At 45.5% G+C, this 27,982-nt stretch overlaps 1 protein-coding gene across 1 annotated transcript; it reads right to left on the minus strand.

Annotated features, from left to right (window-relative positions):
• Nucleotides 1–579: 579 nt before the first annotated feature.
• Nucleotides 580–27,932, minus strand: FXR2 (FMR1 autosomal homolog 2). The gene is made up of 17 exons (XM_066364775.1): nucleotides 27,436–27,932; nucleotides 15,058–15,110; nucleotides 14,601–14,694; nucleotides 12,429–12,500; nucleotides 12,168–12,316; nucleotides 11,827–11,920; nucleotides 10,829–10,945; nucleotides 4,896–5,066; nucleotides 4,620–4,698; nucleotides 3,578–3,687; nucleotides 3,287–3,373; nucleotides 2,768–2,990; nucleotides 2,359–2,556; nucleotides 2,067–2,267; nucleotides 1,885–1,980; nucleotides 1,631–1,731; nucleotides 580–1,278 (listed from the first exon to the last, which is right to left on the minus strand). The coding sequence occupies exons 1-17, from the start codon at nucleotides 27,514–27,516 to the stop codon at nucleotides 1,183–1,185; spliced, it is 2,022 nt and encodes a 673-aa protein (XP_066220872.1). The 5' UTR covers nucleotides 27,517–27,932; the 3' UTR covers nucleotides 580–1,182.
• Nucleotides 27,933–27,982: the final 50 nt, after the last annotated feature.

Genomic DNA, 27,982 nt, shown 5'->3' on the forward strand with positions numbered 1-27,982 from the left:
CCCAAACAAAGATTTCTCCATCATGTTTTATATCCAAATCTAAGAGTCAGTCTGGAATCAGGGAGCCAGGCACCCCAGGACACTTCCCTTGGGGCTGAGATCAAGGCTGTGGATGCTGAAAAAGACTGGATGCAGAGCAGGAACCAGCAGCAATGAGAACTGGATATCCAGGTCCCAGAGGCTTTCATGGGGGAACCCTGCTCCCCACTCTGCCCAAGGCCCAGCCCAAGCCCCAGGCCTCAGGTAATCGGATTAAGCAGCCAGCCTTGGCTCTCTCTCAGCTTTTAGGAACAGCTCCAACTAGAAGCAGCCCTACCTAGCGAGCTGTGACTCAGGGAAAGGAGTGGCCCCTACCAGCAAACCTGGGGTAGAAGAGAAGCAGCAAACATACAAGCCCCTCTCTTCCACCAGAAGGGTACCTGGAAATGAACGATTGTCTGAAAGTCCAAAAGTAGAGCATCTCTGGGACACTACAGGAGCCAGGTGTGGAGAAAGGAAACAAGGGCCAAGGAGTGGGACAGTCAATATAAGAAAACAGCTGGACCAAAGAAGGCACAAGGAAGACACAGGAACCAGAGAGCCATTCGGATTTTTTTAATTCTCTTTTTAAATACTGTACAGTGAAAAATAAATACGCCTTCTCATCCACCAGATAAGGTTGGTCCCCCTTCCCCAGGGGGACCTTGTCACCCCCCCTTCATACACACCCCTGGTTCTAGTCCAAAACCTTCCCCATGCCTCCCACCCAATTATATACCCTTACTATCCCCGTCTTCCACAGTGATGAGGCCCCAGAAATCGGGGGTACAGGATGGGAGGAGGGATAGCAGGGGGGCCCCCTGAACTGTCAAATCTGGGTGGGTCAAGGAGCACCCCGAACCAACAGGCGGAGAATGGGGGTGTTCAGAGAGAGTGGGGCATTAGAGGCTAAAGGCACATCCAGTCTGATGGGGAAGGAGAGGCTCCCCTCACCCTGGGGGCAGGGCGGACAAGAGGGAGGTGGGTATGACCCTGTTACACACCCCTCCACTAGCTCCTAGAGGTTGGGGGGGACCCAAGCTTCTGTGCCACCCCCCTCCCCCCTAGATAAGAGCAGCTCCAGCGCAGGTCAGTCGGGCCTGTGAGGGTCATGGTGTTGGGCAGCAAGCGAGATGGAGAAGGGAGGGATGCAGGCTGGAGGTTTTATGAAACCCCATTCACCAAACTACCCAACTCCAGGGGGGCGGAGAGCTCCCCATTCTCTGAGGGGCCCTTAGGAAGCTTGCTGACAGAGTCACACTAGGGGGAAAATGGGAAAGAAAATGGAGAGGAAGGAAAGAGGTGGTCAGTAGAAATTAAGGTAACAACATTCCCTATCCTCTAAGCAAACCTGGCATTGGGTGACCCAGGGATTAGTCCCTGACCTGCCTCTCTAGTCAATTTCACTGGGATCCAGAAATAAAAACCAAACTTTATTCTATTCAAATTTTTTCTTCTATTTAAACTTTCCACTATTTTAAATATAGCCTAAAAACTCCATCAGACAGTCTTCTCTGCAATTTATCAAGATAATTCTTTGGGAATTTTCTTATGCCCCCTACCCCAAAAGAACAAAAAACGGGGAAGGAGCAATTACATCTTGCTTGCCTACCTTCTGTCCTGAAAGAGAGACCTCTGAGGGTTTAGTGCGTTCCAGGGGTGGCCGCTGGCGGCTCTGAGACTCTGCTCTGGAGATATAGTCAGCCACAGTCACTAGGAAAGGCAGAGGACCAAGAGTTTCAGAAGAAGCCCAGGTACACCACTGTCTTTAGATACCCACTGAACCCCAACCCCGGTTTTCATAGGGTAGGGGAAACCCGTTCTCTTAGCTCTCAGGAAGGATGCTGGCACCCAGCGTTAGCTGACCTGGCTGGCGGTCTCCACTGACAGAACCATCAGTACGGTTACCGCGATTACGACGGCGGCGGCTCCGATTACGACGCTGAGGTCTGGACTCATCTTCTGTGGGGCAGGGAAAAATTTGTCATGCAACCAATCTCCCACCCCTCAGTTCTTGCCCAGCTCTAATTTTTTTCAACACCCCTTACCCAGGCCATTTTCTGTCGTGCTAGGCCCATCCGATTCCAGGCCTGCATCCATAACAGTCCTGTCTTCGTCAGTGCGGCGGCGGCGGGAACGGCGCCGTCGGGCACTTGCTGGTGGGGGCTCCCCGGGTTCTGAATCAATTGGAGGCTCTGGTTCAGATGTGTCCAGTAGGCTGTAGGGGTTACTGTCTGGATCCTTCAGCACTGGTTAGAGAAAGAGGAGGAGTTGGCAGTCATGTGTCTACCATTTTCCCTTTGGCCTCCATTCATATACCCAGCTGTCTAGTATTGGTACCTGAGCTAATAGATGAAGAGTTGTATCGCGAGGTAGGCCGGGGAGCTGGTGGGGGGCCCCTACCCCGGCCCCCAATTGGCCGCCTCCGGCTTTCTTCCCCCCGGTTTGGGGGATCCCGGTCTCCTGGGCCAGCTCGGATAGGATCTTCTCTCTTCTCAGACTCAGTCTCAGAAGCAGTAGATGGGTCTGAGCTGGGGCCTAAAGAACACAGTGGAGTTCAATCGGGTCACTCACTGCCCCCCCTCCAAGATCCATCACTGCCCCCAAATGGGAAGACGACTTCCTCTCACTCACAAGTCCCCTAGCCAATTACCATCTCCATCACCCTTTCCTCGAGCTTCTACCCAGACCTTTGCCTCTCCCCATAAGCCCCACCACCAACTGCCTTCCTCTCCCACAACTGTCTCACCATAGGTAGGACCACCTGTCCTCCGGCCCCGACCCCGGCCCCCGTAGCTGCCCCCATAGGTTCGTGTGGTGTGCAGGGAGGAGGAGGAGCTCTCATCTGTGGTATATCCAGCCTTGTCACTGCCACCGCTGCCCCGCCCACTCCCAGGAGGGCGAAAGCCCAGCCCAATCTGACGAAGCTGTTCATCAATTTGCAGCCTCTCCAAGCGAAGCTGTTCTACTTCCTGGTTGGGTAAAATATGGAGGAAAATACAGAAGGAGGAATAAATATAATATTAATGAATAGTCTCCTTTCATGCTTCTCTGCCCCAACCATCCCTATGTATCTAAACTCAAGGAAGACATTGTTTAAACAGAACATTCTGGGATCCAACCCCAGAGCTCCATTCCCACCCGGTGGTTTCTAATCTACTCAAGAGACACCTGTGCACCAAAACTCCTAATCTTATCCACCAGCAGTCTTAGTCCCCTTACTATATACACCCAGAGCTTTTCTCTCCCAGGTTTCCAGCTTGGGTACCTGCAAGTAGGAGAGGTGATATTCTAACAGAGCCTGAGCATTGCTGATATTCTCTCGGGTGCCAACAAATATGAAGGGAACCATTCCCTGGAGAAAAGAGGGAGAGAAGGGCCGATGAATTAGGAGAGTCAAATGGAAGCTCAACCAATGGGATCTTTCTGGCTCTACATCTATTGGGGAAATAAAGAGTTCTCATGCTCCACCCCCTAGAAACCCCCATTCTCAGAGAAAGGCTTTATGAACAATCCCACCTACTTCTCAACACCAGTCTCTAGGAACAGATGCCCATACCTCCTCCCTGGGGTTCTTCTTGTCGTTATCACCTTCTACTCGAACCCTCACCACACCAGATTTATCCACAATCTCCTGGATCACTTTCCCGTTCTTTCCAATCACTTTGCCTGAATAGGTAAAGGAGGAATTAGACCTTTTTTTTAAAGGAAAGAAAGAAGAATCAAAACAGTTAAGATAGACTTTCAGCTTCTATATATAGATTGTTTAATTATTCTCCTGTGTGTAGGTTTCTGTTGAGTTTTCACAGGACAAAATATTACAATCCCTAGAAATCTGTTCTTCCTTTTTTGTCAATCCTCCTATAGACTGTTCTGTCCTTGTGAAACTAAAGTCACAGAGAGGTGTCAAGCCCAGAATCACTTTAGAGAATCTCACCTCCTGCCCCCACCTGTATTCTCTTTTATATATATAAGGTCTACCAGAAAGTTCTGTTTCTATCACAAGTTTTGACACGTTAGCATATGTTTATTTGGCGCATGTGTGCCTATTTTTATCACTTAATGTATACATACTGACGTAGCAAATTAACTAAATTAAAACAAAGTTGATTCACGTTAGTCTTATGTGTGAAGCGATAGTGTACCCATGGCTACTGATAAAGTTCATTTACGCCACTGTATTTTCTACAAATTTCAACAAGGAAGAAATGCTACAGAAGCATGTAGAAATTTATTGAAAGTGTTTGGTGAAGGTACAGCTTCTGATAGGACATGCAGAAGATGGTTCGAAAAATTCGAAACAGGTGATTTCGACCTTTCTGATAAGCCACAGTTCTGGGTGACCATCTTTGATCGATGATGATGTTGTTAAGACCATGCTGGAGCAAGATCCTTTTCTGACAACATCAGAGATCGCAGAAAGGCTTAATTCAGCTCAGCAAACCATTTCGGACCATATTCGGAAAATAGGATTGGTGTGGAAATATATTATTTAATAAAGTTAATTGATGGTAAGAAAAATTTGTATTTTGTTTTATTCCAAAAACGGACAGAACTTTTCCGGTAGACCATACACACACACACACACACACACAACTCACCAACCAGGTTCCTGGGCACTTGCACGGAGTCCTCAGAAAACTCAAGGTAGCTTCTGGCCTGTCGGCACGCCTCGGGAGTCTAAGAGGAGTGGGGAGTCGTTACTAAAATAGAGAATTTGGATCTCAAACAATGATCTTTCTGTCACTATGTCTTAGGGAAAATTACTGCCACCCAAATCAGGGAGGAAGATGTACACGACTTAGGTTTCCTTTCTACATCACTCTCTCTTCTCTGTATCCCTGAAGAGAACTAGGTGACAGATATCTTTTACTGACCTCCCCATAGATGCGGAAAGTACAGGTCTCTTCACCCAACTCAATGGCAGTCACCCCAGGTACTTTTCGGGCCTGTTGGATGTTGGCACCATGAGTCCCAATTGCCAGTCCCATCAGGTCCTCTCGCACTGTGAACTCCTCTTGGAACGCTGCTGCCAACTGCTTACTGGTCTGAAAGGAATCATAAAAGTGGAATCTCAGAAAACCTGTCTCAGGTACCTGATACGTCGTTGCATAACTGCAATGAGAAAAAAATATATATGAAAGCCAAGCCCTGGCCAGTTGGCTCAGTGGTAGAGCGTCGGTCTAGCATGTGGAAGTCCTAGGTTCGATTCCTAGCCAGGGCACACAGGAGAAGCGCCCATCTGCTTCTCCACCCTTCCCCCTCTCCTTCCTGTCTGCCTCTCTCTTCCCCTCCCACAGCCAAGGCTCCATTGGAGCAAAGCTGGCTGGGGTGCTGAGAATGGCTCCATGGCCTCCGCCTCAGGTGCTAGAATGGCTCCGGTTGCAACTGAGCAACAGCCCAGATGGGCAAAGCATCACAGGTCGGGCGCATGCAGTAGTCTGTCTCTGGCTCCTTGCTTCTCACTTCGGGGGGGGGGGGGGAAATATATGAATATATGCCAGAACCACCATAGTCTGCTGACCACCAGGACCTGTGTGGAGAATTCAGGAACTTTAAATTCTACTCCTACATTCCAAATACCAACGGCTTTGGAATGAGGGAAGGGGAGAAAATAAGGACAGAGTTTGGGCTGGGAGCCACCAAAGTTCTGGATTTGGCTCTAACACTATGTGGTAGTGTGATCTTAAACAAAACTCTCTGTGCCTCAGTTTTGTCATCTGCTAAATGATTACACCAGACCTACCTCATTCCCAGACTATCAAGAGGATTCAATAAGACTGGTGAAAGGATTTTTCTCTCTCTTTTGATATATGTATTCGTTGAACTTATTAGGGTGGTACAAGTTAACATAACTATACAGGTTTCAGGTGTCCAATTCTATAACGCACCTCTGCATATCATATCGTGTGTTTAAACCCCCTCAAGTCATGTCTTTGAACATCACCAGTATGGGGGCATAAATGGTGATCCACCATTATGCTTTATGGTTTTAATAATTCTCAAACATTTCTAGTTCATTTTTAGGTGATGATTTTTAATTATAAGGCATTTATACTTGGTTCTTTTCAGTGAACTAAAATAACTTTTTTTTCTATGAAGGTTATATAGTATATTTTCTGAGTTCTTGCATTACAGAGACTGTTTTTTAAGTACAAATACAATACAAAACCAACTTCAATGGACATATAACCTCTTTTTTTAAACACAGGCAGTAAAAATTTTTTTAACTTTTATTTATTGATTTTAGTAAGAAAGAGAGAGAGAGAGAGAGACAAGAACATCAAACCAAGAATCTACACACTCTGGGAGGATGCTCCAACCAACCATGCTATCAGGCCAGGGTTTTTTTTGTTTTGTTTTTTTTTTTAAGAGTCAAAGAGGAAAGGAGAGCAGGGAGGGAGAAGGGAAGAATTCATTTGTTATTCCACGCAGTTGTGCATTCATTGGTTGCTTTCCATGTGTCCCCTGACTAGGGATCAAACCCACAACCTTGTCATTTTGGGGCCAATGCTTTTTTTTTTTTTCTTAGAGACAGAAAGAGAGAGAGAGGGATAGATAGGGACAGACAGACAGGAACAGAGAGAGATGAGAAGCATCAATCATCAATTTTTCGTTGTGACACCTTAGTTATTCACTGACTGCTTTCTCATATGTGCTTTGACCGTGGGCCTTCAGCAGACCGAGTAACCCCTTGTTTAAGCCAGTGACCTTGGGTCCAAACTGGTGAGCTTTGCTCAAACCAGATGAGCTCATGCTCAAGCTGGCTACCTCAGGATCTCGAACCTGGGTCCTCCACATCCCAGTCCGACGCTCTATCCACTGCGCCACCGCCTGGTCAGGTGGGGCCAATGCTCTTAACTGACTGAGCTAATCAGCCAGGACAACATACAACTTTAAATCACTACTTAATTCTGCAGATGTCATTTTACTTCTTAGCAAAGAATAAATCACCTCCTCCCGTTTTTTTGTGACAGAGAGGGAGACAGAGAGACAGGAAGGAAGAGAGATGAGAAGCATCAACTCTTCGTTGCGGCACCTCAGTTGTTAACTGATTGCTTTCTTATTTGTGCCTGGATGGGGAAGTATGCTACAACAGAGCGAGTGATCCCTTGCTCATGCCAGCAACCTCGGGGTTTCGAACCTGGGTCCTCCTTGTCCCAGTCCAATGTTTTATCCACTGCGCCACTGCCTGGTCAGGCCCCCACCCTTTTTATACTGATTTGAGAGACAGAAAGAGAAAGAGAGAGAGATGTGCAGGAGAAGAAGGAAGCATCAACTCGAAGTAGTTGCTTCTCATATGTGCCTTAACCAGGCAAGCCCAGGATTGCAACCCAATGACCTTAGCGCTCTTAGGCTGATGCTTTATCCACTGTGCCACCACAGGCCAGACAAGAATAAATCCCTTTTGTTTGTGTACATGCTTGTTATTTTTTGGCTGAAATGTACATAAAATTCTTTATTTAGATATAAAACAAATTGCCAGTATACTTCTAAATTTGGTATTTTAAAATCTGAGTGGAATTAAAATTAAATTTGAATAAAATTAGATATTTCTTTCAATCTGCATTTATTTATATACATTTATTTACATACAGGAATTTTTCTTCTATTTCTTTTTTTGATAATTGTCTTTTCTGTAAATAATCTGATACATTACTTGGACTCTGGTCTGAGACTGTCATGATTAAACCTCACTGTATTTTCCTCTCTTCTAGTTCTACTATTTATGGGATATTTTACAAACTTTGCTCTCTATGGGACAATTAAATTTTTGAACTATCAGAGAAAGGATTTTTCACAAAAATGCAAAAATAAGGAACTATTACCTTAACCAAACTAATATCAACTCCCAAAATAAAACCTGAAAAGTTGAACAGAAAGCAACAGGTTAAGAAAAGCAGAGCCTATGAACACCATACTACTAAATTTCTTTTTTTCTTTTTTTTTAATTAATTAATTTATTTATTCATTTTAGAGAGGAGAGAGAGAGAGAGAGAGAGAGAGAGAGAGAGAAGGGAGGGAGGAGCTGGAAGCATCAACTCCCATATGTGCTTTGACCAGGCAAGCCCAGGGTTTCGAACCGGCGACCTCAGCATTTCCAGGTCAACGCTTTATCCACTGCGCCACCACAGGCCAGGCCACTACTAAATTTCTTAATCAGTCCTTTGTGGGATCCCTGAGTACAAAGCCAAGAAAGACAGAAAAGGTTCTAGAAGAGTGATTCCTAGGTAAGAAGGACCAAATAGGAAAGATATCTAAAAAGGGACACTCCCAGATCATTACCCATGACTTTCTATTTCCAAGACAAATGAAGCTGAATTATCACAAAGATTAAGGCAAGAAGAGAAGACTAGAAAAAAGAATTATACTGGGTGTTCAAAATACCTGAGTTAGGGAGGGAGGGAGACAATTTGATTAGTTACAAATATCTTCTAGAAGTTTGCCACGGGTTTTATTTCTTAAACTGCCTGATGGTTACAAGGGTACGTGGTGTATTATCCTTTATTCTTTCAATATTTCTAAAATAATTTTAAAAGCAAAACAGGCAAGTCTGACCTGTGGCGGTACAGTGGATAAAGCATCGACCTACAATGCTGAGGTCACTGGTTCGAAACCCTGGGCTTCCCAGGTCAAGGCACATACTGGAAGCAACTTCTATAAGTTGATCCTTCTGGCTTCTCATCCCCTTTTCTCTCCCCCTCCCCTCTAAAAATCAATAAATCGTAAAAAAAGAAGAAAACAGGCAAGATTTTTCAAAAACAAAAACATGTCCCTATTCTTTTTATTTTTAGTGAGACAGGAAGAGAGAAAGATGAGAAGCATCAGCTTATAGTTGTGGCACCTGAGTTTTCACTGATTGCTTTCTCATACATGCCTTGACTGGCTAGAGGTGGGGGTCTCCAGCCAAGCCAGTGACCCCTTGCTCAAGCCAGCGACTATGGGATCAGGCAACCTAGCACTCAAGCTGGGTGACCTTGCGGTTTCAAACCTGGGTCATTAGTGTCCCAGGTTGACACACTATCCACTGCAGCACCACCGATCTGATCAGGCAACATGTCCCTATTCTTTTTTATTTTTTAATTGTTTTTATTTACTCATTTTAGAGATGACAGAGAGAGAAAAGGGGGGGAGGAGCTGGAAGCATCAACTCCCATACGTGCCTTGACCAGGCAAGGGCTGGGTCTCGAACCAGTAACCTCAGTGTTCCAGATTGCCACTTTTATCCACTGTGCCACCACAGGTCAGCAACATGCCCCTATTCTTAAGATCTTGCACCTGTATGGTTAAGTTAGCTATCTGGTACACTTTACCACACAAATCAATACAACCAAGTCCTAGAAGAGTTGAATATTCTACATTTTGTCATCAGGAAACCTGGTGAAATGGAACTCATTGGGAAACGGAGAAGACACAGTTCAAATTATCTGAAGTTAATGGTGAAATTTTTTTAAAATTATTTATTTATTTATTCATTTTTTTAGAGAGGAGAGGGAGAGACAGAGAGAGAGAGAGAGAGAGAGAGAGAGAGAGAGAGAGAGGAGAGACAGAGAGAGAGAAGGGGGGGGAGGAGCTGGAAGCATTAATTCCCATATGTGCCTTGACCAGGCAAGCCCAGGGTTTCGAACCAGCGACCTCAGCATTGCCAGGTCGACGCTTTATCCACTGCGCCACCACAGGTCAGGCAATGGTGAATTTTTTAACTGCCAGTGCCTGTAAGTAGCATTCCTAGACAAGTGAAAGATTATACCATGATCCAGAATCAGTTCACTTGATAAATGGAAATGCATGTTCAAACACAAACACATACCCTACTCATTTAGGATGGTATAATACCTAAGAAAAGGATATCTGACCATCATAAGGTGTCAGAACTCAAACCTCATAGAAATACAGGAGTGGACAAAAGTAGGCTTACAGTTGTAATACAAATAATACATTAGTAAATAACACAAGAAATTGTTTTGTGTACTCACACGGTAAACCTACTTTTGCCTAACCCTGTATTCTAGTCCAATTACCTTGTTGTCATAAATGAGAATGATAAAAGCTCAGTAAAACCAAATGACTTGCCAAAGATCAATTATTTGACAAAGCAAGATATAGGATTCCAAGTCCAGTGGTCTTTCCAGTGTACAAATGATTCTCAAAGTGATTTCGTTCCCAGAAGTGATTTTTTTTCTTTTTTCAAGTGAGAGGAGGGGTGACAGAGAGACAGACTTCCACGTGTCCTGACCGTGATCCACCCAGAAACCTGTCTGGGGCCGATGCTCGAATCAACCGAGCTCTCTTCAGCACCCGGGACTGACGCTCAAACTACTCAAGCCACTGGCTGCAAGAAGGAAAAAGAGAGAAGGGAGAGAAGGAGGGGAGGAGAAGCAGATGGTCGTTTCTCATGTGTGCCCTGACCGGAGATGGAACCCAGGACGACTGCACGCTTGGCCGATGCTCTATCCACTGAGCCAACCAGTCAGGGCCCCAGAAGTGATCTGAGGGATCCTGGTGTAAGAAAGAGCCACACCCCCTTCTGCTGCTCTGATTGATGTTTTGTGTACTGTGCTTTCAAGTAAATTTCACTTAATAAGAGTCCCATGGTTCAAAAAGAGTTTGAAAACAACTGTCCTATAACATGATGGAGCTCTGCCATCTGGAGGAGTCTGGGATAAAATAGCAGACCATGAATAATGGCCCACAAAAGCCTTAGTCTTTTTGATCTGTAAACCTAAGAGCATGGGTGGAGGATTGGGCAAGAAGGCAGGAGGACAATAATACCAATATATTCAGCAGTAAAAAGTAAACCCAAATTTACCTCTAGGTGCTTGGTGGCTTCTTCATTGCGAGACATGAGTAGCAGTTTGGTGCGCAGGCTTCGAAAATGCATATCACCCAGCAGGGATGCCCGCTTCACAGGGGCTTCTGTGGTTGACTGGGAAGAAACCAATGGAAATCATTAAAACTGACTTTAAATATATACTGCAGGAAAGCCAGCAACTGGGAATCAGGATGCCTGAGTCTCTGGAAAAGGGTGGGAGTTAGAAATAAAGCTAGGAAACAGGAAAACCATTTGTTAGCCTCACAAGGGCCTACTACCTGGGCACCGAAGGGAAGTGATTTTTTTTTTTCTTTTTCTTTTTTTTAATTTAGTGAGAGGAGGGAAAGCAGAGATAGACTCTGGCATGCACCCCAACCGGGATCCACCCAGCAAGCCGACTAGTGGGTGATGATTTGCCCATCTGGGGTGTTGCTCAATTGCTCAGCAACTGAGCTCTTCCTAGCACCTGAGGTGGAGGCCATGGAGCCATCCTCAGGGTCTGGGGCCAACTCGCTCCAATCAAGTCATGGCTGCTGGAGGGGAAGACAGAGAGAGAGAGAGAGACAGAGAGAGGCAAGAGGAGGAAGGGAGAAGCAGCAGATGGGTGCTTCTCCTGTGTGCCCTGACAGGGAATTGAACCTCAGACATCCACATGGTGGGCTGACACTCTACCACTGAGCAAACTGGCCAGAGCCAGGGAAGTGATTTTAGACAGCAGGCACAGGTGAGAACTGTAGTCTATTTCTGAGAATCTAAATATGCAAGGGAGGGTGCCAACCCAGGTTTCAATATAATGACCAGGTTAAAAAAAAAAAAAGTAAGGTCAGACACAAGGAAGACAAAGGAAAGCTAGGGCTACCTGGGCCCACAGGAGTCAGGAGCAATACAGTCCTCTCTGACAAATAAATATAAGCACATTTTAGCTCCTCCCTTTCTACAAAGAAGCTAGAAGGGGAGAAGGAAAAATTGTTGAAAAGACTTATGAATAAACTCACCAGGATGAAGAGCTCACTATTTGTGATGTTGAGAAAGATGCAATTCGTTCCCAATGCTTTCTTGAACTCTTTATGGACATTTTCATTAGAACAGCTGCAGAGAAAGAGAAAAGTGTTCAGAGGGCAGAAAGTGCAGAACGCAGTCCAAGGTTCAGGGGAGAGAGAGGGATAGAGAAAAATAAAAAAGGACAAAGGTAAAAGAACAGGAATTAAGGAAGACTGGAACTGGGCCCAAGGGAACAACAGACAAGACTGAGACTCGGAGCAGGGTCTGGGAGAAATAAGGGCAGAAGTAAGGGCTGTAAAGAGGGTCCACCACTCCCGACATCCCTAACACTCACGCTTCTCTTAGATCTTCAGGAACAGCCATGGTAACCTTGAAGAAGCTGCCTTTGGTTGCAAGGGGATTGGGATTAACTGGCCGAAGCCGATCCAGGGTGACAATCTCATTGTAAGTAGCATCACAGGCAGCATATTCAATGACATAGAACTGGCAAAAAAAAAAGAGAAAAGTTGTGGATGAACTGAGTTTCTATCTCTCACCTTTCTATGAATAAAATACTTATTTCAGCAGTTATCCAAAGACTTCCACAATCACTCACATCTCCCTTCATCATCCGCACCCGGGCCAGCCACCAGCCAGAAGGTTCTTGCTCATTGGCTCGAGAATAAACCTGAAGGGAAGATGAAAATAAAAAAAGATATTAAGAAAATATTAATAATAAAAATTAAAATAATAGCCTGGCCTGACCAGGTGGTGGCGCAGTGGATAGAGTGTCAGCCTGGAATCCTGAGGACCCAGACTTGAAACCCTGAGGTGGCCAGCTTGAGGGCGGGCTCATCAGCCGGAGTGCGGGGTTGCTGGCTTGAGTGTGGGATCATAGACATGACCCCATGGTCGCCAGCTTGAACCCAAAGATCACCGGCTTGAGCAAGGGGTCCCTGGCTCAGCAGGAACCCCCAACCCCCAGTCAAGGCACATATGAGAAGTAATCAATGAACTAAGGTGCCACAACTATTGAGTTGAGGCTTCTCATCTCTCTCCCTGTCTGTGTGTCCCTCTCTTTCTCGCTTAAAAAAAAAAAAAAAAAAAGATATTGAGGACCATCCAAGAACATCGAGAATGGAAAAAGGAGTAAGATACTTGGGAGGTATCCTTAAACAAGATAAATGCACCTGACCTTTGGTGGCACAGTGGATAAAGTGCCAACCTGGAATGCTGAGGTTGCTGGTTTAAAACCCTGGGCTTGCCTGGTCAAGGCACATATGAGAAGCAACTACTATGAGTTGATGTTTCCTATTCCTCCCCATCACCTTTCTCTCTTCAAATCAATAAATAAAATCTTTAAAAAAGAGAGAGAAAGAAAACTAAAGGAAGGAGCTGCTAATTAAAAATCAGACAGGGGCCTGACCAGGCGGTGGCGCAGGGGATAGAGCATCAGACTGGGATGCGGAAGACCCAGGTTCGAGACCCCGAGGTAGCCAGCTTGAGCAAAAAGCTCACCAACTTGAGCCCAAGGTCGATGGCTCAAGCAAGGGGTTACTCGGTCTGCTGGGGGCCCGCGGTCAAGGCACATATGAGAAAACAATCAATGAACAACTAAGGTGTCGCAACAAAAAACTGATGATCGATGCTTCTCATCTCTCTCTGTTCCTGTCTGTCTGTCCCTATCTATCCCTCTCTCTGTCTCTATAAAAAAAAAAAAAAAAAAAAAAAAATCAGACAGGGCCCTGACCAGTTAGCTCAGTCAGAGTGTTGACCTGAAACAAAGTTGTGGGTTCAACTGCTGGTCAGGGCACACACAGGAAGCAGCCAATAAGTGCATGACTGAGTAGAACAAATGAGTAATTCCTTACTCTCTCCCTTCCTCTATCTCTCTCTCTCTGAAAATAAAAAAGAAATTATTAAGTCCTGGCCAGATAGCTCAGTAAGTTGAAGCATTGTCCCAGAGTACGGAGGTTGCCAGTTCAATTCCCCATTGGGGCACATAAAGGAGCAGCTCCTTGTAACTATCTCTACCACTAACTCTCTCAAAAAAAAAAAAAAATCAGAGGGCACTAGTTTATTTTTTAATTTTTATTTATAGATTTCATTGAGAGAGGAAGGAGAAAAGAGAGAGACACAAACATCAATCTGTTCCTATATGTGCCCTGACCAGGGATCGAACCAGCAAACTCTGCACCTCTAGACGTTATCATAAATAGAAGGTGAATAATCTCCTGAAATTAAGTTCCCTGAGAGTTTGACTGATCACAATAGAGATGGACACGCTGCAGCATTTCTTTTTTTGTGTATGTGACAGAGACAGAGAAAGGGACAAACAGGAAGAGAGATGAAAAGCATCAATTCTTTGTTGCGACACCTTAGTTGTTCACTGATTGCTTTCTCATATGTGCCATGACCAGGGGGCTCCAGCAGAGTGAGTGACCCCTTGCTCAAGCCAGCGACTTTGGGCTCAAGCCAGTGACCCTGAGCTCAAACTGGTGAGCCCACATTCAAGCCAGATGAGGCTGTGCTCAAGCCAGTGACCTCAAGGTTTTGAATCTGGGTCCTCAGCATCCCAGTCCGACACTCTTATCCACTGCACCACTGCCTGGTCAGGCCATGTTGCAGCACTTCACTTGTCCACAGACTACCTGGCTGGATGTTAATAGCTTAGCATAGGGAGGAGGGCAGTGAACCAACAGTGAGGAGCCTAGGATACTGGTATCAGAGAAAGGGAGACACACTGAGAAAAATGAAATTTAGAAAGGGTAGACTCAATGGCCCTTACCTCCACCTCATCCCCTTCTGTGATTTCCTTATTATAGTCAGCTGGAGGTGGTAGCCGCACATCCCCAAAAGGAATTTGTCTCTCACTCTGCCAGCTGCAAATGAAGCGGGGATATGAAAGCTGTTCAGACTAATGTGGTTACCCATTTCTTCAGGAAGGGGTTATTGCCTGAAATCCCTGGGCAATTTCCACCTTCCCTGGTGATTAGAAGCTAAACCCCAGGCCCTGCTCCATGTTGGTCTCTTTCATCTCTTGCTACAATTTAAATACAGGGTCAAATGCCACCTTACCTTCACTGAACTTTAGCCCTTTCCTATCTTGGGATCCCGATCAAGTTGCCCATCCAAACCCTTGGCTTTCTCCCAACTATTACATCTTCATGGACCTCAGCCACCCCCTTTTCTCCAATCTCCTTCTAGGACCTAGTATACTGGATTCTCTACTCCCAAGGTCTTACTTGTTTTCAAAGAAGATGGTAACAGAGTCTTCATGGACATCCTTCACAAAGCCCTAGAACAAATTTTAGAACAAAGTAAAAAAAAAACACAAAAGAACAAAAACGCCCCACCATCTAGCCATGAAAGGAACAGAGACAATTCAGAGGCCCTTGAAGTAGAGTGTTAGATGGGGCCACAAGCAAGCTAAAGACCGGGACAGGAAAAAGCTGTACTGGATAAAGAACATGACTATTGAGGTAGAGAGAAAGGAATGATATTTGGCATGGAAAGAGATGTGGCAAAATCCAGAAATAAGATGAAACAGAAAGTAGAAAGGTGCAAATCACTTGCATCAAAACAGCCTGGAAACTGGTGGTCTACTATGGCTCCCACAGGGGCCATCCTATCTGTCTGCTTCCTTTTGTGCTGAGCAGCTTGCCAGAATTCAATTAAAATACCAACAACATTCAGCAAGGCTAAGAATATCCCTTGAGACAGTGTGGAGCTGTCCTGGAACACCTAGAGGACATCAGGACCTGTCAAAAGAGAGAGAAGGGTCTAGCTTTCAAATACAGCAAAAGACCTAAGCAAACTTAGTGCCTTGATGCCTGTCCTAAGAGAATAAACAGAACATTGGAAAAGTTCAAAACACAATTTAGAGAAGAAAATGAACACTTTGTTGACCCGCAATTTTACACAGAAGTTATCTCATGTCACCAGCTATTTTTCCGTAATTGAGTATGAAAGTGAAACAATCTAAATAAACTTCAGTATACTTTATTTGTACATAATAAACTTAAATGAAACTTTGTACATATCTGCTACATATTATATTTTACACATAATATATATTTTAGTAATTTTTTTGGTGTGGTATACTATATATATAGCAATCACCTACTTGTAATGGTACACAACATGTTTTGCAAATATATCTGGTTTCGCTGCGCTTTCCTTTTGAAACACACACTTTACACGTTCTGGTTGGAATGAAAATGACAAAGAAAAGATTTTACAATAGCCTTTTTTTTTTCTTGTGGGAGAGACAGAGTCAGAGAGAGGGAAAGATAGGGACAGACAGACAGGAAGGGAGAGAGATGAGAAACATCAATTCTTCGTTGCAGTTCCTTAGTTGTTCATTCACTGATTTCTCATACGTGCCTTTAAGGGGGGGGGGGGGTACAACAGACCCAGTGACCTTAGGCTCAAGCTGGCGACCTCGGGATCTCGAACCTGGGTCCTCCATATCCCAGTCCAATACTCTATCCACTGCACCACCGCCTGGTCAGGCTACAATATCCTTGATATGTATGTTCAAACTGCTAGCAGTTAGAAGATAGTCCAAGTTTAAACCACTCAATACTGTGATTGATTTTGTTTACTGCATCTTCCACTTTGCGGTCTCACGCCTGGAGGAGTGGAAAGAAAAGGAGTCCGCATGAGAATATAGAACGGTGTGCTGTTTTTTGAATTTCGACACTCAGGGTGAAGAGTCACAAATACAATAACCCTATATTACCCTGAGTTTCAAAAACTGAAAAAGCTAATGCAAGCGCAAACACGAGTTAACTCGTGAGCGGTCAACAACGTTTGGGCATGAAAACAAGAGTTAACTTGTGAGCGGTCAACAATGTATTAAAAATTAAGACTTAACAGATGTGAGATTTCTGAATGCTAGACTATAATACTGCTAAGCATTTGAGAAAGATAAAATCTGTAGAAGACCCCAGTTTTGAGATCATGACAAGGGAGAAATGGGATGAGTGAACAGCTAGTCTACCTCCTATTATTGATGTCCTCACTGTGGAAGCCAAAGATATGAGAGTGCAGATCCTAACCACTAGACCAGGGAGCAGTAGCCAAAACTATGTGTTCAATGCTATGCTCCCAGTTTTTCTACCTTCTCTCGCTATTTTCTTTTTTCTTTCTTTTTTTTTAATTTTTCTTTTTTATTTATTCATTTTAGAAAGGAGAGGGAGAGACAGAGAGAAGGGGCGGGGGAGGAGCTGGAAGCATCAACTCCCATATGTGCCTTGACCAGGCAAGCCCAGGGCTTCGAACCGGCGACCTCAGCATTTCCAGGTCGATGCTTTATCCACTGCGCCACCACAGGTCAGGCCACTCTCTCCCTATTTTCACATACTCCAAATTAAAGATTGCTAATTTTGCCTGACCTGTGGTAGCGTGGTACATAAATCGTCGATCTGAAATACTAAGGTTAACTGTTCAAATCTCCAGGCACATATAACAGCTACTACTATGAGTTGATGCTTCCCGCTCCTCCCCACCCTCTTCCTTCTCTCTCCTCTCTCTAAAATTAATGAACAAAAAACCTTTTAAAAATTGCTAATTTTGCCTGACCAGGCGGTGGCGCAGTGGATAGAGCATCAGACTGGGATGCGGAAGGACCCAGGTTCGAGACCTCAAGGTCGCCAGCTTGAGTGCGGGCTCATCTGGTTTGAGCAAGGCTCACCAGCTTGGACCCAAGGTCGCTGGCTCCAGCAAGGGGTTGCTCAGTCTGCTGAAGGCCCGCAGTCAAGGCACATGTGAGAAAGCTATCAATGAACAACTACGGTGTTGCAACGCACAATGAAAAACTAATGTTTGATGCTTCTCATCTCTCTCCATTCCTGTCTGTCTGTCCCTGTCTATCCCTCTCTCTGACTCTCTGTCTCTGTAAAAAAATAAACAAATAAATTAAAAAAAAATAATTTTTTAAATTGCTAATTTTGATAAATTCCAATTTATCAATTTGTTCTTTTATGACTGAGCTCTTGGTCTTATACCTAGTAAGTTTTTGCCTAATCCAGGGTCACAAAGGTTTACACATTCATGTGTTCTAGGAGTTTAACAGTTTTTATTTTACATTTAGGTGCAAGATAGTAACAAAGTTCAATATTTTTATCTATGGATATTAAGTTGTTTGAACACCATTAGTTGAAAAAGCTATTCTTTCTCTAACTGAATTTCCTTTCATTTCTGTCAAAAATCAAGTAATGTTGAAATCTTGTGGGTTGATAGGAATGTTCGTTATTGACTGTGGTAATGGCTTTTAATTATATGTATATGTACGCACATTATATACATATACATAAACATATATGCACATATATATATGTTAAAACCTAACAATTTGGCCTGACTCATAGTGGTGCAGTGGATAGAGCATTGAACTGGGATGCTGAAATCCCAAGTACGAAACCCCAAGGTCACCTGCTTGAGCATGGAATCACCAACATGATCCTTTGGTCGCTGGCTTGAGCCCAAAGGTCACTGACTTGAGGAAGGGGTCACTGGCTCAGCTGGAGCCTACCAGTCAAGGCACGTATGAGAAGCCATCAATGAACAACTAAAGTGCCACAACTACAAGTTGAAGCTTTTCTCTCCCTTCCAACTAGTCTGTCTGTCTCACTAAAATCAACAACAAAAAAGCCTAACAAATTGTATACTTGTTTGTTTAGGGTTCTTTTTATTATTATTATTTTTTTTTTTTTCTGAAGTTGGAAACGGGGACACAGTCAGACAGACTCCCGCATGCTCCCAACTGGGATCCACCCGGCACGCCCATCTGGGGCGTCGCTCCGTTGCAACCAGAGCCATTCTAGCACCTGAGGCAGAGGCCACAAAGCCATCCTCAGCGCCTGGGCCAACTTTGCTCCAATGGAGCCTCGGCTGCGGCAGGGGAAGAGAGAGACAGAGAGGAAGGAGAGGGGGAGGGGTGGAGAAGCAGATGGGCGCTTCTCCTGTGTGCCCTGGCTGGGAATCAAACCTGGGACTCCTGCACACCAGGCCGATGCTCTACCACTGAGCCAACCGGCCAGGGCCGTGTTTTTTGTTTTTTTTTACAGGGACAGAGAGAGAGTCAGAAGAGGGATAGACAGGGACAGACAGACAGGAACAGAGAGAGATGATAAGCATCAATCATCAGTTTTTCTTTGTGACACCTTAGTTGTTCATTGATTGCTTTCTCATATATGCCTTGACTGCAGGCCTTCAGCAGACCGAGTAACCCCCCTTGCTCGATCCAGCGACCTTGGGGTCTTGAACCTGGGTCCTTCCGCATCCCAGTCTGACGCTCTATCCACTGCACCACCGCCTGGTCAGGCTGTATACTTGTTTTTTGAGAGAGAGATACAAGGAGAGAGATGAGAAGAATCAATTTGTAGTTTAGCTGTTCACTGATGGCTGCTCATACATGGCTTGATGGGAGAGAGGGGCGCAGCTCAAGCCAGCAAACTTAGGATCATGCTGATGATCCCACACTCAAGCAGTGACCTTGGGGTTTCAAACCTGGGATTTCAGTGTCCCAGGTCAACACTCTGTATACTGTACCACCACCTGTCAGGCCAAACTGTACACTTTAATATGTATTTCATTGGCCCTGGCTAGATGGCTCCATTGGTTAGAGCAATATGTGGAGGTTGCCAGTTCGATCTCTGGTCAGGGCCTATACAGGAACAGATCAGTGTTTCTCTCTCCTTCTCTATCCCCCTTTCTCTCTAATATTAAAAAAAAAAAAGAAAAAGAAATGCCTTTACTGGATAGCTCAGCTTAGTTGGTTAGAGCATCATCCCTAAGTGCAGAAGTTGCTGGTTTAATCCCCAATCAGGGCATATATAGAAACAACTTGATATTCCTGCCTCTCTCTCTCTCTCTCTTCCTGTCTTGCTGAAATAAATAAAAATTTTAAATAATTTTACTTCATTTTATGTCAATTATATCTCAATAAAGAAGTTTAAAAAGCCCTGGTGGGCTGGCACAGTGGTAAAGCGTCAGCCCGGCGTGTGGAAGCCCCAGGTTCGATTCCCGGACAGGGCACATAGGAGAAGCACTCATCTGCTTCTCCACCCCCACCCCCTTTCTCTCAATCTCTTTATTCCCCTCCCGCAGCCAAGGCTCCATTGGAGCAAAGTTGGCCCAGGTGCTGAGGTTGGCTCCATGACCTCTGCCCTCAGGTGCTAGAATGGCTCCGGTTGCAAAGGAGCATCGCCCCCTAGTGGGCTTGCCGGGTGGGTCCTAGTCAGACACATGCAGGAGTTTGTCTCTGCCTCCCTGCTTCTCACTTCAGAAAAATACTTAAAAAAAAAGTGAAAAAAAATTGGGGGTGGGGGTTCAAAAGGCTAACTAATGCACAGAAACTATTCTTGAGCTTCACAGCTAGAGACAAAAGGGTAGAAAACACCAAAAACACATACTGTCACTCTCACCTCACAGAATTGATCAGTCATAAACATTTACTATATTGTTATTTCCTTATGGTGGGAAAATCTAAACCTAAATATCACTTTTAAAAAATTTTTATATTTTTAGTGAGCGAGGAAGGGAGAGAGATGAGAAGCATCAACTCATAGCTGCAGTTTATTCATTGATTGTTTTGCTTTTTTTAAAAAAAAAAAAAAAGCTTGCTTTATTGATTTTAGAGAGGGGGAGAGAAAGTAGGGTGTAGAGAAGAACAGGAGCATCAACTCATATGTGCCTTCACTAGCAAGCCCAAGGTTTCAAACCAGTGACCGTAACATTCAAGGTTGATGCTTCATCCACTGTGCCTCCACAGGTCAGCGCATTGACTGCTTCTCATAGGTGCCTTAACTGGAGGAGGGAGGGGGGACCTCCAGCTGAGCCAGTGACCCCTTGCTCAAACCAGCAACCTCGGGTTTTGAACCTGGTATCTCAGCATCCCAGGTCGACACTCTATTCACTGCGTCACCACTAGTCAGGCAATTTACTTTTTGAAAAAATATTTATTCATTGATTTTCAGAGAGAGGGAGGGAAAAAGGAGACAGAGAGAAAAACACTGATTTGTTGTTCTACTTTAAAATTTCACTCTTGAGCCTGAGTGGTGATGGCACACTGGACAGAGCATTGACCTGGAACACTGAAGTCCCAGGTTTGAAACCCTAAGGTCGCTGACTTGTGTATGGGTTCATCTAGCTTGAGCACAGGCTCACCAGCTTGAGCGCAGGGTCACCTGTTTGAGCATGAGATCATAGACATGACCCCATGGTTGCTGGCTTAAACAAGGGGTCACTGACTCGGCTGGAGCCCCTTGGTCAAGGCATGTATGAGAAACAAAAAACAACTAAAAGTGCCACATCTACAAGTTGATGCTTTTCATCTCTCTCCCTTCCTCCCGCTCTCTCTCTCTCTCAAAAAAAAAAAATCCCTCTTTATACAAGGCACTGGATCTTGTTAATGGAATCTTACTATTGCCCAAGGCATTGGTACTCCTGGTACTGTCTGACTGCTTCCTTATCCATACTTTATGCCATTCCCTTCCCCAGAAATGTTTTCCTACTCTTCCTTCAGCTCCATCAATACCCACTCCTACTATTCTCCACTCAAGTTTTCTGAGGCACTTTTACTCCTATTTGATTAATCCCTCTTCCCCTTTCAGTTCTTCTTGGCTCTTTTAAGTTTCCTCCTCCCTCAACCACTAATATTGTATCCCTCCCCTCTTCTTTTCCCCCATTATAAGGGCCTATCTGGATTTCTAGAAACATGTCAACCACCTCTTCAGCTGATTTTAGCCACAATGTTTATCTCTAAGCTTTAGAAATAAGTTTCTAGAGTCAGCTATTCTTTTTTTTTTAAGATTTTTTTTTTTATTATTATAGAGAGGGGAGAGAGAGTGAGAGAGAGAGAGAGAGAAGGGGGGAGGAGCAGGAAGCATCAACTCCCATATGTGCCTTGACCAGGCAAGCCCAGGGTTTTGAACCGGCAACCTCAGCGTTTCCAGGTTAACACTTTATCCACTGCGCCACCACAGGTCAGGCCTTTAAAATTCTTTTTTTTTTAAAGATTTTTTGAGTCAGCTATTCTCAAAACATTTTAGGGATGACACAAAACGAAGTAGAAGAGACAAAAGAAAATCACTTGCCTACTTTTTTTGTTTTTGTTAAAATATTTAATTTATTGATTTTAGAGAGAGGAAGGAGAGGGAGACAAAGAGAGAAGGGAGAGAAGAGCAGGAAGCATCAATTCACTGCTTCTTGCATATGTCTTGACCAGGTAATCCCACGGTTTTGAAATGGAGACCTCAGCATTTCACGTCAACACTTTATCCACTGTACCATCACAGGTCAGGCACCTGCCTACCTCTTTTGTGAAGAGATAACCACTCCTAGATACATTTATTCACAAAGGATACGCTTAACACTCTAATCCAACTCTCCTCCAACATGTCATCAGGCTCAGCCCTCAGGTGAAGGTAATGACATCCTGGTTTGTTTAAATAATTTGTTTTTAAATTTACTTATTGCCTGGCCTATGGTGGCACAGTGGACAATATGTTGATCTGGAATGCTGGGGTCACTAGTTTAGAACCCTGGGCTTTCCCGTCAAGACACATATGACAAGCAATCAATGCGCAACTATGAGTTGGTAATTCTTGTCCCTGCCTCTATAAAATCAATAAATAAAATATATATTTTTAAAAAGGTATTTATTGCCTGACCTGTGGTGGCACAGTGGATAAAACATTGATCTGGAACGCTAAAGTTGCCGTTCAGGGCCCTGGGCTTGCCTGGTCAAAGCACATGTGGGAAGCAGCTGCTCTGAGTTGGTCCTTCCTGCTCCTCCCCTCTCCTTCACTCTCTCTCTCTCTCTCTCTCTCCTCTCTCTAAAATAATAAACATCTTTTAAGAAATTTATTGACCCTGGCTGGTTGACTCAGTGGTACAGTGTTGGCCCAGCATGTGGATGTCCCAGGTTCAATTCCCAGTCAGGACACACAGAAGTGACCATTTGCTTTTCCATCCCTCTCCTTTCTCCCTCTCTCTCCCCAGCCCCCAGCCATGGCTTGATTGATTCAAGTGTGTTGGCCCCAGATGAGCAGAGCATTGGCCACAGACAGGGGTTGCCTGTTAAATCCCAATTGGGGCACATGTGAGGTCTGTCTCTTTATCTTTGCTCCTCTCACTTGAAAAGAAGAAAAAAAATTATCTGACTTTAGAGAAAGAGGGAGGGAGAAAGACAGACAGAAACACTGATCTGTTCCTCTATGTGCCCTGACTTGGGATCAAGCCTGCAAACTTTGCATATCGGGATGACACCCTACCAGTGGTCGGCAAACTCATTAGTCAACAGAGCCAAATATTAACAGTACAACGACTGAAATTTCTTTTGAGAGCCAAATTTTTTAAACTTAAACTTACAGGTAGGTATATTCCTTATCGAGGAGACGCCTGAATGTGGTCTTTTGTGGAAGAGGGGCCAAAGAGCCACATGTGGCTCGCGAGCTGCAGTTTGCCAACCAGTGCCCAAAGCAATTTAGCTATCCGGCCAGGGTGACACCCTGGTTTTCCTAGCTACCATCATCCGTAAAGCAGAAAAGCAGAACTCAGAATGGAGTTTTCCCTTGCATTACTCAGCAATTCAACCAAACATCACTTACTCTTATTCTTTCATGGTCTTTTTTCCTTCAAATATTCTCCAAGTTGTCTCTTCAACTTCAAATTCCAAATCACCCTAATTTTTTTCCTCCAAAAATACTAATGGTACACAGTGAGCTCCCAGTTCTCCTTAGTACATGCTCATTAGGAAGATAAGCAGGTGAGGAAAAGAGTTGGTGAGTGAATCTCTAAAAACTAACCAGATCCAAAGGATGACTCAATTCAGTGACCATGGCATATCCTGGTTTTGTTTTATAGGGCCTAGGACTAGTCAGAGGAAGAGTTCTAGGTTCTTAGGTACTTAAATTTCCTTAAATTCTATAAGATACAAAATTGGCCCCACCTCCAACCTATCTTCTAGTCCTGGGCTCTCAAAGCAGAGGGAGTTCTAGGAGAAAAGCAAGAAAGGTCTGGTTAAAAATCACATGTTAAAGTTAAGGATGCCAGCCCTGGCCGGATGACCGGGTTGGTTAGAGCAGGGTCCCCAAACTTTTTACACAGGGGGCCAGTTCACTGTCCCTCAGACCGTTGGAGGGCCGGACTATAAAAAAAAACTATGGCCCTGGCCGGTTGGCTCAGTGGTAGAGCGTCGGCCTGGCGTGCGGAGATCCCAGGTTCGATTCTCGGCCAGGGCACACAGGAGAGGCGCCCATCTGCTTCTCCACCCCTTCCCCTCTCCTTCCTCTCTGTCTCTCTCTTCCCCTCCTGCAGCCGAGGCTCCATTGGAGCAAAAGATGGCCCGGGCACTGGGGATGGCTCCTTGGCCTCCGCCCCAGGCGCTAGAGTGGCTCTGGTCCCGACACAGCGACGCCCCGGATGGGCAGAGCATCGTCCCCTGGTGGGCGTGCCGGGTGGATCCTGGTCGGGCGCATGCAGGAGTCTGTCTGACTGCCTCCCCGTTTCCAGTTTCAGAAAAATACAAAAAAAAAACACAAAAAAAAAACTATGAACAGGCCCTGGCTGGTTGGCTCAGTGGTAGAGCGTCGGCCTGGCGTGCAGAAGTCCCAGGTTCAATTCCCAGCCAGGGCACACAGGAGAAGCGCCCATCTGCTTCTCCACCCCTCCCCCTCTCCTTCCTCTCTGTCTCTCTCTTCCCCTCCCGCAGCCGAGGCTCCATTGGAGCAAAGATGGCCCGGGCGCTGGGGATGGCTCCTTGGCCTCTGCCCCAGGCGCTGGAGTGGCTCTGGTCGTGGCAGAGCATCGCCCCCTGGTGGGCAGAGCGTTGCCCCTGGTGGGTGTGCCGGGTGGATCCCGGTCGGGCACATGCGGGAGTCTGTCTGACTATCTCTCCCCGATTCCAGCTTCAGAAAAATACAGGAAAAAAAAAAAAAAAAAAAGTTGAAGATGGCATATTCCTTAAGAGAAGAATGGGAATTAGGACTTCCAAGCAAGGTGTGGAAAGTTGAATGATTATGCTCTGGAAAGTTAACAGATATTTCATTTGAGAGAGTACAACTGAAAGAGAATACAATACAGTAAATTCTGACAGAAAAGAGTTGAAACAAAATAACTCAGATACCAAACCTGACATGTGCAGTTCTTTCAAGGAAAATCAAAAGTAGGACCCAATTCTGGGAGGGGAGAAAGGGACTTGACCAAATTTACAGTTCTAGAAGCAATGTAAGCTAACTCCTTGACCCACACACCAAAGTGTGCTGAGTCATGAATATTAAATTAGTAACAAGGTCAGATTGGTTAAGTATTTGGCACTGAAAGTTGAAGAAAAATTAGTCTGAATTTAGGGATTTTTTGTTGTAAGGCATGGGGCAGAAAACACTAAAGTGGCCAGAACAAAAAAATGCACATTTTGGCTCTACTTCAAACTCTATTCTCTGATTCAAAGTATCCTGTCCCCAATTCATTCAAGTCTATCATTGCCATAGCCCCCAGGAGAAAAGGGAAACATTCAGAGAAAGATTTTCTGCTGGATACATATGTGGGAAGGGAAACATCCCCCTCCCCAGTTGTCTCACACAGTTAATTTGAACTGGATACCAATCTTTCCCAGCTATGCTTGGCTTCCATGCCCTCCTAGAACAAAAGCAAGCATCACATCTTGATTTCAAACTCAATTTAAGAATCTAAGAATCTAGGAGTGGGAAGGACCCAGGTGAAGGACAAGGTACTGGGGAAAATGGAGCAAAAATCTTATGAGGAAGGGTATTTCAACAAAGGTAAAATTTGTTGAATTTTTGGGGAAGTTTTGGGGAAAAGAATGAGACAAATACACTCTATCAGAATCAGAAAGAAATTGGAGACTTTGCCAAAGAAAACAAAAATGCTAAGGAGATAGGCTAAAAGAGAAAGTCCCATGAGTTAGAAAGCATGCAAAAAAAATCAGGAATATATATGAAGATTAAAAAGCCAGAGACTTAAATTGAGAGAATAAGTTAATATAGATAAATATAGATACCCACAGGCACTAGACATAAAGAAATCTGGTGAGGGAAGTAAGACAGAAATAGGCATTAGGAGTGGGTAAAAAATGACTACACTGACCTTATCAATTGAAGCTGGGGTAGAAACCTTCTACTCCAAGGGCAAAAAGGAGACCCTTTCCATAGTAAGTAAGATATGACTTCACAGGGAAGGAGTTAAGAGAAAGTCATTTCCAAGGGCATGAAGGTGGAGAGGTCTATTACAGGAGAAAGACTTGAGAGGTGAAGTAAAGGAAGGGCAGCTCTTTTCACAAGTGATGTTATCAGAAGATATTTCTGCGATTGCTCCTCTAGACAAAATGAAAGAGTAAGACTGGAATCGAAAGTTTCTGCATAATTCCAATCCACCTAGAACGCTCAGGTCGCTGATTCAAAACCCCAGGCTTGCCTGGTCAAGGCACATATGGGAGTTGATGCTTCCTACTCCTCCCCCATTTCTCTCCCCCCCCTAAAATGAATAAATAAAATCTTTAAAAAAAAGTTTCTGCATAATTCCAAAGAGTTTCAAAATAACAATAGTCACACAAAGAAAAATTCCTGAGAGACAAGAGGGAGTCTCTCTCTGGCTTAACCTAATATGCAAATAAATAAATAAAGTCCTCAAAAATGGATTCAGGGAAAATAAAGAAGGTGGTAGTAAAGGGAGTTCTAAAGAACCAAATCCTGGGGGAAGGGGACAGCTACAGTTAACAAGGATCTTTTAAAGATGGTCCTCTTCTCCTTCAAAAAAGGCTACATCAGATTCCCAAATTGGGAGGGTTGGCCATAAATCTTCTAGAAGTGGAGATCATTAAGAAGATAAACAGAGGGAATCCTCATGAATAACCCCCTTTTAGAGATCCTCAATATGAAGCTTACATTCCTCAAGATGAAGAGACTACAAGAATGAACTAAATGTATCTGAGGTCAAAGTGAGATGCTAAATACAAACCCATCCTTGGGGGTGGAATGGCAGGCCAGCTACTTTGGGATAAAGGGGTGGAACCACAGACTAGTGAAAAGATGCCACCTTATGGCTAGGAGCAACTTGACTGGTACAATCCAGAGTTCCTGAGGTCAAAGACACCAAATGTCACAGGTTTTGACAATTTCTCCTTGGGTCGGGCACATACAGAAATAGAAGAGGAAAGCGGGGTGCCTTCCAGGGCCAGTAAATCGAGCCCTCTGGAGGAAGAGGAAAGATCTAATGTGGAACGCCTTCCCAAGGGGCTTACAGGGGAAGAATAGAACATTCTCCATGTGCTCGGACTGTGGGGAAAATAGGATTAAGGTCTAAAATACGACTTCTAGGAAACAGGAAAAGTAAAAAAGCTAGTCAGTAAAGGGGGTCTCTTGCGGGGGAGTAGCACGCTGATTCAAGCACAACGACGCCCTGATGTTCACTCTTTCTGAGCCGGGGTAAAAGCAGGTGTCACAGGGGCCCAAGATAAGAGGAAGGGGTTAAGTTCCAAAGGTCCTCCCAGAGGGCGACGGGGGAGCGTGGGTCCCAGGTGTAAGGTCGGGGCTCAGCTGCAAAAGCCCGGTCCCGCCCCGCCCCGCCGGCCGTCCCGGGCCGGCGCGCCGCCTCACCTTGTAGAAGGCCCCGTTGGAGCCGCGCACCTCCACCGGCAGTCCCGGCTCCACGTCCCCCCCCGGGGCCAAGCCGCCCATGGCGCCGCCGCCGCCGCCCCCGACGACGGCCGCAGCAGCAGTCTGAGCACGAGCGGGGCCAGGCCCCCGGCGTCTCCCCGGAGGAGGAGCCGGAGGGGGAGCTGCAGGGGGCGGGAGCCGGGCCGGCCCCACGGCGGCCCTGCCACAGCCAACGAGCAGGGGGCCGGAGCCGGGCCGCTCCCGGTCCGCCGCCACCGCCTTGCTCTCCGCCACCGTGAGGGAGACGGCCGCCGCCGCCGCTGCCTTCGTCACCTCAGCTTCCGCCCGCCGCCACCCCCGCTGCTGCCTCAGTCGCGGGACCCGCTGCTGCCGCTGCCGCTGCCGCTCTACGGCCTCCACCTCCCCCTGCTGCCGCTGCCTACTGCGCAGGCGCACGGGGCACCCGCCCGCCGCGCGCGGGGCCCTGAGGGCCACGGCGCAGGCGTAGAAGCTGGCGGCTCAGCTCGCGCTCACTAGCGTATGAGAG

This window comes from Saccopteryx leptura, chromosome 2 (genome assembly GCF_036850995.1).
Source record: "Saccopteryx leptura isolate mSacLep1 chromosome 2, mSacLep1_pri_phased_curated, whole genome shotgun sequence".
Taxonomy (NCBI): Eukaryota; Metazoa; Chordata; class Mammalia; order Chiroptera; family Emballonuridae; genus Saccopteryx; species Saccopteryx leptura.